We start from the raw sequence: 15,628 nt of genomic DNA on the forward strand, positions 1-15,628 counted from the left end.
ATTCATGTCACTGCACAGGAACAGTCAAGCAGTGGCCATAGATGCACTGTCTCAACCCTGGCCATACAGGACAGTATATGTGTTCCCACCGATACAGTTGATAGCAAAAATACTAGGAAAGTGGGAAGAGGAAAACGTGAACATGATTTTAGTAGCACCCTGGTGGCCCAAGAGAGTGTGGTTCAGCCGCCTATGGAGAGAAGCAGGAGGTCAATACCTCAGGCTACCAGACAGGAAAGACCTTCTACATCAGGGTCCCTTATATCATCCAAATCCGGAAGTATTCAGTTACACAGCTTGGTATCTGAGGAAGAGGTCCTAAGAGCTAAGGGGCTGTCGGAAGAGGTAATAAAAACCCTTCTGAAATGTAGAAAGCCAGTCACGCAAAAGATCTACAGTAAGATGTGGAAGGCATATGTAGCATGGTGCAGGAAGAAGAATAGAGTTTCAAATTCCATTTCAGACATTTTAGAATTTCTCCAGCAGGGGGTAGAAATGGGCCTTGCAGTAAGCACACTAAGAGTACAGTGTAGAGCATTATCTTTCTTTTTAGACAAACAGCTGGCTAGGGTCACGCTGATTAAAGATTTTTTTTAAGGCCGTGGAGAGATCAAGACCAGTTAAATTGAAAGTTACACCACAGTGGGATTTGCCGTTAGTGTTGCAGAGGTTAATGGACAAACCATACGAGCCGTTGGAAGAATTAGATATTGGAAGGCTTACGCTTAAAGCTCTATTCTTAACAGCAATTACCACGGCAAAAAGAGTAAGCGATATGCAGGCTTTTTCTATTAAGGAACCCTTTCTAACAATCTTGGAGGACAAGATAGTGTTATTGCCGGATCCTAATTTTCTCCCAAAGGTGGTTTCTGACTTCCATAGGACTCAGCAGGTCATTTTACCTTCCTTTTGTCAGAGTCCAGCAAATGAAAAAGAAATACAGCTTCCTGGATGTAAGGCGGACTATACTTCAATATCTCAAAAAGACGAGAGAATTTAGAAAAACCAGCCACCTCTTTGTAACATACACAGGACCTAACAGGGGTACACAGGCTTCAAAAACAACACTCGCAAGGTGGCTAAGGAAAGTTATTAGTGAAGCATATCAAATAGAAGGCAAGGAAGCACCGCACAAAATCACGGCACATTCCTCTAGATCAATGGCCACTTCATGGGCAGAGAAGGCAGGCGCATCACTGCAGCAGATATGCCAGGCAGCCACTTGGAAGACCCCGACAACGTTTATGAGGCACTACAGAATAGATGTTTTATCGGGGCAAGATATGATTTTTGGCCGTAAGGTGTTACAGGCAGCAGTCCCTCCCTGATGTAAGTGGAGATTACTTGTCTGTCTCTCATTTCAAGGCCATACACTAGAATGGTTAGAGAAAGTTTAGTTTAGACTCACCGGTAATGGTGTTTCTAACCATTCTAGGGTATGGCGTACATCTTCCCTCCCTCTTTTCTATCTTCTAAGCTAAAGCACACTTGGGTGTGATATTATATAAAGTCAGCAGTTAGGGCACTGGGGGGGTGTCTTGGTGGCCTTATTTCTTGTTGACTTACTGAAGGTAGAGGGGCGGGGTGGGGTCTTTTAAACTTCTTGCTGATTGTGTTTCATCAGGAGGAGGAGCCTGGAGTCTCTCTCATTTCAAGGCCATACCCTAGAATGGTTAGAAACACCATTACCGGTGAGTCTAAACTAAACTTTTCTGCCCTGCTTCCGAAACGTGCTGTTTAGCAGAGATCTGAGCACCGTGATCATTGGGAAAAGATCATGAACATCAGCTGGGGTGCCAAAAACCTGCCATGTGTATTTGGGTTAAGTGACTTGAGAAGGGAATCTAGGAGGGGCGCAGGAGTTGAAGACAACAGGCTTATAGGTGGCATTCATTTATGGCAAAAGTATGAAACTGGCAAATGCATCTGGGTTCATTTCTCTTCTGTGTTGGTGACTTGTTTGCCTATACTCTGTGATTCTGACTTTAATGTAGAATCGCCTCTGAATATTGGTGTTCTCCTAGCATGCTGTGGACAGATGAGCAGTGCTCTTCAGCTTTGAAGAATATTGTTCTGGTGGAGTGGCGTGTATCCCTGCTGTAAGACTTCTTCTGCAAGAGTGGTAAAGCAGACAAGGACACTTTTTTTTTTTTTTTTTTTTTTTTTTTTTTTTCCCCTCCCGACTTTCTAACTTTAAGGAAATTGCAATTTTAGATTCTTGTCACTTAATTGAGGTACTTGACCTAGTGACAGTTTCATTGAGGACAGTCCCTGGCATAGTCCTATTGCAATTACCCCATGGAATTAATGGTTTCGCAGCTCCTCAGATCAGTGCCTCTGCATACTCTGCACATCCTCTGCTTTGAGGGTATGTTCTATTGTTGGAGTATGTCAGCTGAGGAAATTAGAAGCCCAAATCTAAAGAACTGCTCAACTTTTCACGGTGCACTGACTGCAGCAGTTGTGTATGGCAGACTCTAGTCACTGTATTTACTATAACATAACCTAGTAACAGAGGTGCTCTAATAGACTATGTCCACCTTTTCTGCTTTTACCACTTACGGGAATTTTTTTTGATTTTTCTCCCAGTAACCTCTCGTTGTCCTTTACAGGCTCTAAGCGCAATTCACTTACTCCCCGGATAACTACCCTTTCCTGTCCTGCGTGCCTACATGATGTGGACCTCGGAGATCGTGGCATCAATGGTCTCTTTAGGAACTTTACTCTGGAGGGTATAGTTGAGCGTTACAGACAAGCAGCTCGTGCTGCCACTGCAATCATGTGTGATCTCTGCAAGCCTCCTGTTCAGGAATCCACCAAAAGCTGCCTGGATTGTAGTGCCAGTTTCTGTAACGAGTGCTTCAAAATCCACCACCCCTGGGGAACCATCAAAGCTCAGCACGAATATGGCCCGCCCACAACCAACTTCAGACCAAAGGTGAGTGCTTGGTTTTTGGCGAACTGGCCTCATTTAAAGTATATTTGAGGCAGTGGCATTATGGGAATCACCATTTCTAACTGCATTTTATTGAATAGAGGCTAGTTTATATAGATTTTCAGACAATCTTCTCCTAATGAGATACTGCTTAGGCTTTTTTAACCCATTGGGTACTGTAATTCCCATGAGGAATTAGCTACTGTAAATCCTATTTACCACAATATTAGATCAACCATGCGCTGCCTCACAGTCCACTAGATGTCCACCACTAGTAGGTTCTTATGTGAGTTATTCCACTCCGTTTCTTCAAATCCAAAGCACCTCAAGAGAACAAAGAAAAAAAGGGAAAGTTCATCGCATAGACTGTAGGGCTATAGAGACCTTCCACCCGATATGTCCCATGTGGTATATTATAGTAACACCGCTTTTCCGTGGTCCACACTGGGACCGCTCTCACCTTCTGAACTGGCTGCCCAGAGCCACAGACAGCTCTGTTTAATAGATAACGTGCAAGAGATCCAACTTCGTAATTATCCTCACGCACATTAAAAATATATATAAAAAGATCGTTGCGTAGGCTTTTTGTCTTACTGCTTATTTGGGGACACCACTGCCAGGGGCATACAATCACCGTGTGTCTTAATGGGGGTCACCGTGCTATCACTCATGCACCCACCACCTGCACAGACCGTGCTTACCTTCCTTCTAGGCTGCCACACTCAGACAGCTCAAAGAAGCACCTGTATGCGCGGTTTAGTGTTGCTCATTAAATCCTCTCCCTGGCAAGTTCAGTCCCACCACTTCAATCATAAACAGCCCACTGCAACTGAATAAGCTTCCATAGTGTAAAATGTTTAATATGAAAAAATATACATAGCGCTACTCACAAACATCAATATGTAAAAGCTCCGAGGACGTCTCCTCCATACATTGCCAGCATCTCCTGCCCGTCTAGCCACGCCCTAGGGTGTGGAGCGCGCCAATACAACTTCTATTGGATCATGTAAATCCTATTTATATTAGCTGTTGATTTAAGAAAAATGCTGATTACTGTACCTTGTCTAAGCTGTACAGACAATGGGGAGGAGTGATGTTTTTCAAAGTAATTTGCAGTGGATTGTTTGATGGTAAGCAATCTGCGGTGGTCTACAGCTCACCCCCCCCCCCCTTCCCAAATCCACTGCACAGATTTTCTATAGATTTCACTGTAAAAACTGAACTGCAGCATTACACTGTTGGAGCACAATGCTATGGGCCATCAATCCACCACTTATTTTTTTTTTTTACCGTCCAATGGTAGTAATCAATTTTTGTTAGAAATCAATTGAAAATTACAATTGATTTGGCTGTTTGCTCTATAGATTTCTGGCAGATTCAGCGGGGGGAAAAACTGTGTATGGCCTGCTTTACAGCCATTGTCATCCCTTTGGTATATCACAAGAATGTGGGGGAAATAGGAGGGTCCACGGCACTATTATGGCTTTGCAGTTCTGGGGTATATGATGAGAGGCGTTGTCAGAGGGGAAGGAGTTGGGGCAAAACTGCTGGAGCAGAAGTGGGTCTGAGAATGGTACCTGACTGCACAGATTGGAGTCGTGTAACCCTGAAGATAATAACCCTTGTACATGTATGACGGAAAGTCTTTATATTGTACATGTTACGGCCAAAGCCAGAAGTCGGCCAAAGTGGAAAACTTGGACGGGCATTTCTCAAAATGGCCAATTTAGTTGTTACATCACCGGCAAAGGTCTGAGGCCTGGAACCCACTGAAAACCGCAAACGCAAAACGCAACCGCTAGCGTTTTGTCTGAGCGGTTTGCAAGCGGATTCATGCGCGTTTTGGGTTATGTTTTGCAACATTGTATTTTTTTCCCCAGCGGGTGCCTAGCGTTTTGCGTTTTGCGTTTTTATCCTGATTGGTCCTGTGAATTATTTTTCATTTTGTTACAGTGTGCTGAACCGCAAAACGCTAGCAAAACCGCTCAGTTTAGGTTTTGCTGAGCGTTTCTGCTAGCGTTTCAATACTTTACATTGAAGCGCTAACGCTCCCAAAATGCTGCAGGTCCTGCGTTTGCGTTTCTGGGAAACGCAAACGCTCCTGTGGAAGTTGCCCCATCCATTAACATTAGCCCAGCGTTTTGGCAAACTGCTAGCGTATCGCAGTGCTGCCAAAACGCTGCCAAAAGCGCTCCTGTGGGTTCCAGCCCTTACAGTGGCTGTGGTGGGCACTGGCCACACGTATACAAAGTTTACTTTACCAAGATGTTACAGCCTCTGCCTATTTAACCTCTGCATAAGGTGAATGTAGTAAGGTGAAAAAGTACCGAAGAGTAGGTGAAAAATAGTATCAAAAAATTAATCTCGCCTACAAAGTACTCTCTACAACCTAGCTCCTCCTTATATAAATAAACTAATTTCCAGATACCATCCTAGAACCTCCGCTCTAACAATGTTCTACTGTGTTCCTGCCTGGTCTCCTTTTCTCACTCCCGCTTACATTTTTCTCAATCCACTCCCCTCCTCTGGAATACACTCCTCAACACATACGCCACTCGCCAACACGTACCCTTTTTAGGTGCAGTCTGAAAACTCAACTCTTCAGGCAAGCACATTTCAGTCACTGACAACCATTTTTATCATCTCATGCACAACTTCCTCTCGCCTATTGTCCTATCTGCTAGGTGCTCACTATGAGATTTTCTGGCAATTTACTGTCAGATCAATTCTTTCCAAAATGTATGTTCCGATTTCCAATCGATTTCTAATAGAAGTGAGCGGAAAACCGTTGGAAATTGATCGGGAAATGATTGGAAATCAGATTGGATATGTTGGAAATTGATCTGACAGTAAATCTGTCAGAAAATCTGTGTACCTAGCATTAGACTGTAACGCCTTTTGGGCAGGACTTTTTTTTCCCCCCCTTTTTGCCTCACATTGCTGTATAACGTGTGTATACCTCCCACCCCTGTGTAAAAATCTGTAGTGGATTTGTTCACTGCATCAGCAGTAATCCACTATTGTCTTGTAATTTTTAACTGTTGTATTGTTTTTGTTTTTTTGTATGGTTATACCCTGTATTCTGTTGTACAGTTCCATGGAAGATGCTGGCGCTGTGTCAATAATCCATAATTATAGTATTTTGAGTAGTTTCTTGCTTGCTGGTGGATTAAAAGGCATTTTGGCAAGTTATGAAAATATCACATAGGAGAAAGCCCATGAGAAAAAGTTAGTTGCATATAGGTCCTTGTCTTCTCCAGTGCTTTACATTTGTGTCCGACAGGCATCCTAGGACCCCATTTGTGTTCAGTGGCTTGTGAGTTGCAAAACATTCCTATAATAGTTCCCCAACCCTGTCCTCAAGGCCCACCAACAGTGCATGTTTTGTGGAAATCCACAGAGGTAGTTAATCAGCTCTGCTGAGACACTAATTACCTCAACTGTGTATGTTTGTGGGTTTCTGCAAAACATGTACTGTTGGTGGGCCTTGAGGACAGGGTTGGAACTCTGGATTTAGTCCTGCCCACATAGATTTCACTTCCCCACTTCTTTTTGAGTGAATTCGTACCTTAACCCATTCAGGTTCAGTGGTTTTCACGTGAGAAATGTTCACCTCCCATTCATTAGCCTATAACTTTATCACTACTTATCACAATGCACTGATCTATATCTTGTTTTTTTCCGCCACCAATTAGGCTTTCTTTGGGGGGTACATTTTGCTAAGAGCCACTTTACTGTAAATGCATTTTAACAGGAAGAATAAGAAAAAAAATGGAAAAATTCATTATTTCTCAGTTTTCAGCCATTATAGTTTTAAAATAATACATGCCTCCATAATTAAAACTCGCGTATTGTATTTGTCCATATGTCCCGGTTATTACACCATTAAAATTATGTCCCTATCATAAAGTATGGCGACAATATTTTATTTGGAAATAAAGGTGCATTTTTTCCATTTTGCATCTATCACTATTTACAAGTTTAAAATAAAAAAAAAATATAGAAATATTTCATCTTTACATTGATATTTAAAAAGTTTAGACCCTTAGGTAAATATTTACATGTGTTTTTTTTTTTTTTTTTTTTTTTTTTTATATAGTAAACATTCTATTTGGGTACTTTTGGGAGGTGGGAGGTAAACAATGGATTTATAATGTAAATGTGTTAATTCTTTCTTTCTTTTTTTTTTTCTTTTTTTTTTTTTTTCAGGTGTAGTATTACTTTTTGGCCACAAGATGGCGGCCATGAGTTTGTTTACATGACGTCACTCTAAGCGTAGCACGCGCTTAGAGTGACGCATCGGGAAGGAGACGGCCAGAAAAAGCACAGCTTCCGAGAGAAGCTGTCGCTTTTTCAGCGGGGAAGAGGAATCGGTGATCGGGCTCCATAGCCCGATACATTGATTCCTTGGCTACCGAATCCGCGGCCGGGAGTGCACGTGCACGATCGGCCGCGGGAGCACGCATGGTTCCTGGACGTAGAAACTACGTCCAGGAACCAAAATAGGTTAAAGGATACCCAAAGTGACATGAGATAGACGTGTATGTACAGTGCCCAGCACACAAATAACTATGCTGTTACTTTTTTTTCTTTCTCTGCCTGAAAGAGTTAAATATCAGGTATGTAAGTGGCTTACTCTGTCCTGACTCAGACAGGAAGTGACTACAGTGACTCTCACTGATAAGAAATTCCCCTTTTTACCTCTCAATCTCAGAAGCCATTTTCTGCTAGGAAAGTGTTTTATAGTTAGAATTTCTTATCAGTGAGGGTCACATTGTAGTCACTTCCTGTCTGACTCAGGACAGAGTAAGCCACTTACATACCTGATATTTAACTAATTCAGGCAGAGAAAGAAAAAAAGTAACACAGCATAGTTATTTGTGTGCTGGGCACTGTACATACACGTCTCATGTCTCATGTCACTTCGGGTATCCTTTTAAAGCGGACCTGAACTCAGAACTTCTTCTCTGCTCTAAAAGATATGCAACAGCATAATAACCTTTAAAGAAAAATTTCTTTAAGATTATACAAATTCTGCAATAAATCTGCAGTATCTACTTCCTAGACTCGGACATTAAGATCCTGTGTTTACAAAGTAATTGCTCTGCCGAGGCAGTCAGCTGACACACCTGGGATATCAAATTACAACTTGTGATTAGACAGATTAGGGGAATTAGGCTAAGCTCTTTAAATACATACAGGGTGCACTTCTGTTTTCCTTCCGTCCTGTGCAACAGTTCAGGTCCACTTTAAAAGGCTTTCCGAGGATACGAATGCTGGAGTTACTCCTTGCCCCCTTCAGAAAGGGCACACGCTGCAAATGTATTGGAATTAATATTCTAGCCAGGAGAGAGCCCAGCCTGCCTGAGCCAGCAGGGGATATGAAAATAGTGATGTGGCAGACAATGCTCTGACAGCTTGTATCCTGAGACAGCTGCTTGTAATATCTATGCAGCCTGTTGCCTGGCAACATAACAACAAAACAGGTTTGCATTTACATTTAAAAGACTGATCTATGGTATGCAGAGGGTCATTTTTTTTAGTTGTCTGTTAAAGGTCTGTATTTGCTTATAAATTAGGCTAACTTGCAATACAAAGAATTGACTATTCAGAGAAAGCGTTCTTGTGTTCTAGAGCTATAAACTTGCTAGTGTGTAAAGTCTTCCCCATGGCTTAGGCCCAGACAGCAAGTGACAAGACAAACAAATAACATTTATATCGTGCTTTTCTCCTGGCGGACTCAAAGCGCCAGAGCTGCAGCCATTAGGACGTGCTCTATAGGCAGTAGCAGTGTTAGGGAGACTTGCCTAAGGTCTCCTACTGAATAGGTGCTTGCTTACTGAAAAGGCAGAGCCGAGATTTGAACCCTGGTCGGGGGTACATGGCATAGTGCCATGGATATGGCATAGTGGACCGGGGCTGTGGAGTCACTATAAAAACAAACTCCAATCTTCTAATTTACATATAACAATTGTATTGACTGAAAGTATGTAGCATAAGGCATTTCTTCACCACTATGTCAAAATGACATCTGCTTTTGGGTACAAAAAGCTCCCGGCCAGGAAGCTGACAAACACTACCTTGTTGTCCATCCCATCTCATTGCCGACCTAAATTCCCCAGCACATTGTCTAACAAAGATCACTGGAGCACCATGTAAGCCAGGTTGCAGTGTGTAGCCCCCCCATGTACACCAGAGATGCACTTTAAACTTAGGTTTACCCAGTGTGATAAACCTTTGCATGTACAGTACAAACATATTAATAACCAGGCTGCTGCGGTTCTTTTATTTTGCTGCCCTAAAGAGCTTTTTTTAGGCATGGTGACAGCTTGTCTTGTTTGTACCAAGAATATAGTAAGCCTCACTGATGAGCAAATTACAGCCATAAGTTTTCCTGGCAGAATACAACTTCTGAGGGCTGAGGAGAGATAGAAAAGGTCAATAGTTCATGTATTTGAACTGTGACACAACTACTCATCTCTCTTTATACTTACAGCAGAGATGTTTGTTTGTTATAAATAAGATAGTCACAATCAGATATGTATAGGAGGTATACAGTTTATAGTGGTCAGGAGGGTTTAGGGGGCAGTATAAGGGGGGGGGGTATATTCAGTCCTCTTGCCAATTGAGATGGGAGCAGGTCTTGCTCACAATTTCCTTCCCCAGGTAAATACACTAAACTGTGTGCTGGCTGATGTACCAGTGGCATGGTTTATAGAAAAGCAGTGTTCCCTCCAAGAATTTGCATGAAAGTCTGACGAGCGGTATGCTAAATCTGTGTTAAAGGGTGTGCTCTGTAACCCTCTTGGCATTGGCACACGGCTGAGCTTTATGACATGCTATTCAGTGTGGACTGTGCTTGCTAATACTAAACAAGCGTGTGTGATGGATTTTGGGGACCGGAAGGCTTTTATTTATACTAGAAAATTGGTAGAATTTACAAAAGGTGATCTAAATGTGAAGTAACGAGCATCGAATAAAAAATTAAGAATGTAATTTTCAAACTCTCTGCTTATGAAATCAATTAATCAGATATGTTATTACATCTGGGGTTGATTAGGGTTAGGCATGGGGGGGGGGGGGGGGGGATGGTTCTGTGTCAGAGTAAGGTTAGGTTTAGCTATAGTAAAATAACATTTACTGATATTTTACTATTAAAGATTAACACTTTAATAGTAGAAAACCAGTAAATGTACCATATTTCACGTGAGGAATATGGGAAACTTGAATTCATCCAGCCATGTGTTATACCATTTTTTTTTTTATTTTTTTTTGCCTAAGTAGTAATAATTGAATGTTAACAAAATCAAAAGGCAACTGAATAGTGTATGGCCAGCTTTAGGAATATAAAGCAGTTTACACATCAGTGGTTGTAGTGTTGTAGCAGGTTTATAGGTCTTGGGTGCAGTTTTGTTGGCTGTGTTATAGCTGCTGACTCTTGTACATTTTATTGTATAATGTAATATGCTGGCATTCTTGTCATGGTTTGATTGTAATGCACCAGGCAACCACCGATTTTCTCCCCCCCCCCGATGGAATCTGCCAGTAATATATTGTTCCGAAATACCAAGCTGAAAGTCTGAATGTACATGGGGTAAAATATCTGCACAGTAATGGATGATGGGGGAGGATTAACGGCCCATAGTGTTGCAGTACAACGCACTGCTGTTGCAGTGTAAGGTAGGAATCGATCATTATTTGATCAAGACCGCTCCACTTATTCCTTTTTGTTTGCGCCTATCTAGTTTCAAGAAGATACTGTAACTGCTTAAAATGTGGACAAGTTGAACTTTTCACTGCTGACTCCTTCTTTAACTTAACCTAGGCACACACGTTAGATGACACTTGGCCAAGGTGGCCATTCAGGACTGTCTTGGTTGAGAATCTAGCATGTGTACAGGCATCTCTTTCCTCCCCCTTCCACATCAACTGGATGTGTTGCTAGCCTATAGGCTAACTGTGTGTCTGTACAGCGCTTTTCAACCTTGAAAGATAAGAGTTCCAAAGCCTGCAGGCAACAGTAAGGGCTGGTGCACACCTAGCGGCCTTTTCAGCGTTTCTGCAGCCGCTTACGGCTGCGGATCTGCTTGGTCAATTTATTTCAATGGGGTGGGTCACACCAGAGCGGGAGGAGTTTTGCAGAAACGCATACTCCCGGGGTGAGGCATTTTTTTGGATTGTGGATGAGTTTCTGCCTCAACGTTAAGTATAGGAAAAACGCAAACCGCTCTGAAAACGGCAGTTCAGAGCGGTTTTGAGGTGGTTTTGTTACAGAAGCTGTTCAGTAACAGCTTTACTGTAACAATATATGAAATCTTCTACACCAAAACGCTTCACAAAACCGCAAAATGCTAGCTGAAACGCTACAAAAAACAAAGCGTTTCAAAATCTGCTAGCATTTTGCAGATCTGCTAGCGGGTTTTGGTGTGCACCAAGCCCAAGTGTGTGTCTAAGCAACTTTAACCTCCCCAGTGTTTTAATTTCCCTGCAGTTTTTTTTACCAAAAGTGGTAAAAAAAAATTGTTAATATTGTAAGCATTTTTGCGGACCACTTGCAAGTTGTGGTCTTACAAGCTGTCTGAAAGTAGTGATGGTCAAATAGATGCAAATAACGGAGTTGATGCAAATTTATGCAGCTTGAAAATGAACCAAATCGAATTTAATCCTCAGCAGGATTTGATTGGTTAATTTTCAAACTGCATACATTTGCATCAACTCTGTTATCTACTTGACCATCACAGCATGCATACATACAATATGAAAAGTTTTTTTTAAATGTATTTTCTTTACTTTATTTGCAGCTATGGGCAGTAGTGCTGCCCATGGCTTTATTTTTATTTTTTTTGTACACTTAGAATTTTTTATATCGGATCCAATACCCCGACACCAGGGGGCGCATGCAACCTCCATCAGGGGGACACGCCGGGGCACATGATTGTCGCTTTGTCCCTTGGCAAGTATGAAAGAGGAATACGCACACAGGAAAGCCGTGAGGTGTAGGCGAGGGATCACGCACGCAGTCGATGCCAGAGGTGAGTAATAGTAAGAACTGGACGAGCCTGACTCAACCTTAACAATTCCAACAATTTTTTTTTTTTTTTTTTTTTTTTTATGTTTAGGAACAGTCAGGCATCATCAAAGCTAGGTAGGTTAACTTTCTTTTTTCTAGTTGGAGGGGTGTCGCAGCACCCTAGGCAAAAAGGTACAGGAGACAAAAACGGGAGCCCAAATAGTGTAGTATGTTAGTGAAGAAAAGACATTCGAAATATTACTCACAAAGGCGGGTTGCAAGGGAAGGGGCCAAGCAACCGCAGGAAGCAGGTGGAGACTATGAACCCGACTCCACTCGGGGTGGTGCGGCCCGACCTGGATGTGGTCGCTCACCTTATGAAAAGTGACAGTGAAGCTCTGTGGTAAGAACCACAGGTGTTTTGTCTCAACCCCTACAACAGGGGACAATTGGGGGTAAATTAAGCACAGTTAAAGAGAAAGGGGCGCCCTGGTATGTATAAAATGGATCAGAGCCCCCCCCCCAAAGGGAAACTATTACTTGAGGAGGGATTAAGGCTGCATTTCCACTTGTGCGGTGCGAATCGTCGTGGTAAAAATTTGCATGCGGATGCGAAATTCGCATGCGGGTCCATGCAAATTTTCATGCGAATTTTCATGGATGACGATGCATGCGAATTTAACCATGGCAGTGCTGGTGTGCTTTTCCATTGTTTCTATGCGAATTCGCATGAAAATTCGCATACCCAAACCTCATGCGAATCTCCTATTAAATACATTGTATGAAATTCGCATAGCAGTATGCGAATTCTGATGGCTCTGCCATGCGAATTTTTTCTGCACAGAAAACGCAAAGGAATCCTGACAAGTGGAAACAGCATTCACTTGTATTGCTATGCGAATTTGCATGCGAAAACCGCATGCGAATTCGCGATAGTGGAAATGAGCCCTAAGTCCCGAGCGTACAGAAGCACCTTCAGCATCAGAAATTGAGTGTCAAACCATAACATTTTGAGAGTTTGCTGAAAACAAGATGACAGAGTAACCAAGCAGCTCGGGGTGACCCAAACGACTAGGAATGTATAGGGGGAAAAGAGACCGAAAAGCCCTCCTACTAATAAGCAATGCTTGGTAAAATTTGCCTTCTTAAAACAAGGAAATTTGCAATAATTCAGCTATAAGTGAACATTTGTGGTTGCCCACAATGCTCCACTACTGAATATGCAAATTATCTCCGCCACTGTAAGCCATACAAGCATCCAGAACCGCTGGTGTATAGCAAGCCTATAGCTTTAAATATTACACAGCCACACCAACCCCACATGTAGACAGCCTGTTTCGGGCTGAAAACAAGATGGAAACCCCCTGTAACACAACAGTGTCCAGCAAGGTTAAGGTGGCCGTACCATCATAGATTGCCACCCAATGTGGCAGAAAGATTGGTCAGAGAGGAGTTGAATCCTTCCACGCACTGCATACCTTTTTTTTTTTTTTTGTTTTTTTTTGTTCCCATAGATTTCAGCTTGAAATTTACTGAAAATCTATTGGACTGCAGCATTGTACTGGCACTGCTCCGCCACCACTAAGCAATTGAGATTTTCTGTCCAATAATTTCAATCTATTTTCAACCCAAATCTATCTAAGGGCTGGTGCACACCAAAACCCGCTAGCAGATCCGCAAAATGCTAGCAGATTTTGAAACGCTTTTTCTTCTTTTTCTGCAGCGTTTCAGCTAGCGTTTTGCGGTTTTGTCTAGCGGTTTTGGTGTAGTAAATTTCATGTATTGTTACAGTAAAGCTGTTACTGAACAGCTACTGTAACAAAAACCGCCTGGCAAACCGCTCTGAAGTGCCGTTTTTCAGAGCGGTTTGCGTTTTTCCTATACTTAACATTGAGGCAGAAACGCATCCGCAATCCAAAAAATGCCTCACCCAGGCATTTTTCGTTTCTGCAAAACGCCTCCCGCTCTGGTGTGCACCACCCCATTGAGATACATTGACCAAGCAGATCCGCAGCCGCAAGCGGATCTGAAAACGCCCAAAAAGCCGCTCGGTGTGCACCAGCCCTAAATTAGGATTAATGTGGCATTTTGTGCTATAGATTCCTAGCAGATTTGATCAAGAGTGATTCAGGATAGCCCCTATTGCTAGGATCCCAAAAGATCCAGGGCACATTTGGGCATTCCAGACAGAACATGGGTGTGGCCACACACCAGAATGCAGGTGTGGTCATGGGTGGGGCAGAATTTACATAAACTTAACAGCGATCTAAGTAGGCCTAACCAGCAAAATGTTGGATGAAGTCCCCTCTCCATTAATACAAAAATGCAGCAGTTACCTGGCTTCTGAGCTGGCTGGTCTTGCTTTCTGCTGGGTGGGCTGGCCTGCCGCAAGGTTATCTGGGAATTCCCCCATAGCATTCCCTGACCTTCTAGTGGACTCCCTCCCATGCTCCCAAGGGCCTCTGGTTGAGGCACCACAACTCCCAGCATGGCGCCACAACACCCATTATGCCCACATAGAGGCATCACAGTACCCAGCATAACCCTAAATTGATGCACCACAGCTCCCAGCATGCCTATCATTGAGGCACCACAGCTGACTCTGCCTGGGGGACATCCGGGGCACCCCAGAATAAATCCGGGGCATGTGCCACTAATCTTTAGGGCTAGCAACGCCCCTGATTCAGGATAATATATGCATTGTTCAGTTGCAATTTGCATTAGTAAGGCGGTGTTTTTTTGTTTGTAAAACATGAGATGAGGTCCAGGAAAATTTTAGATCAGGGTTGCTTTATGGAGAAAATGTCATTTGCATGATAGGATTTGAATGTAAATGTTTTCTGTGGTTTATGTTGTACTGGTCATGCTTTTGGCAGTAAAAATGACTGCATGCAATCCAGTATTATGTAAGGGGTGAAGGGTTCATGTTGTGGTCCCATGTGGCACATGGGGGTTCAAGTGTTTTCTATAGGATGATCTGATTTCTGCATGAGGTCATTCCCAGTTGTTGGGGTATTATGTTTCTCTATGTAGCAGAGCCATCTGTCTCTGTTTTCAATGTATTGCATAATGTCCCTTTTTCCTCCCCATTTTATAGCTTTACATTGAACTAGTCTGTGGGCATGGTTTTTTTTTATTTTTTAGCTGACATAAATTCCTATTTGATTTATGGTAATTGTCCTGGCTAGCTGTTACACTAAGGACACTTGAGCTGTACAATTTCTGCATCTGCCACACATACATACAGAGCTTTTACTTTGTGCAATCTGGGTGCTGGCCTGGTACTAAAGCTTGGAACACACCATGCAGTTTTTACCTACGATCATTTTCTCGATCGAGAAGCAAGATCTGATCTAGGTGGGAAAAAAATTGCTAGCGACCGATCCCCAGCTCAAAATGTGTTTTTCAATCAAAAAAAAAAAAATCAGATTGGGAATGCTGGGGGCATACTATTCCATGCTTCCTTTTTAATTAATTTCCGATCAATACCCTTTCGGAAGAATTATTTGAAAACTGATCGGAATTTATGAACAATCGTATACATATGTACATAGCTTTCTTCTATAGCTGGTCAATGTCAGATCTAAATATCGATCTGATCACTCTATAGAATAGTGGCCAGCTATGCAGAGCATGCATGAGAAGGGTACCGGTAACCATACCTACATCTCCTCACTCCATCC

General features: G+C 42.6%; 1 protein-coding gene across 1 annotated transcript in view; it reads left to right on the plus strand.

Moving 5' to 3' along the window:
• The window catches only part of TRIM36 (tripartite motif containing 36), a 76,649-nt gene that overhangs the window by 38,528 nt on the left and 22,493 nt on the right, over positions 1-15,628 (plus strand). Inside the window, exon 3 of the mRNA XM_068247252.1 lies at positions 2,613-2,938. Coding sequence (XP_068103353.1) covers positions 2,613-2,938 — 326 coding nt within the window. The remainder of the gene's footprint in view (positions 1-2,612; positions 2,939-15,628) is intronic.

This window comes from Hyperolius riggenbachi, chromosome 1 (assembly GCF_040937935.1).
Source record: "Hyperolius riggenbachi isolate aHypRig1 chromosome 1, aHypRig1.pri, whole genome shotgun sequence".
Classification (NCBI taxonomy): Eukaryota; Metazoa; Chordata; class Amphibia; order Anura; family Hyperoliidae; genus Hyperolius; species Hyperolius riggenbachi.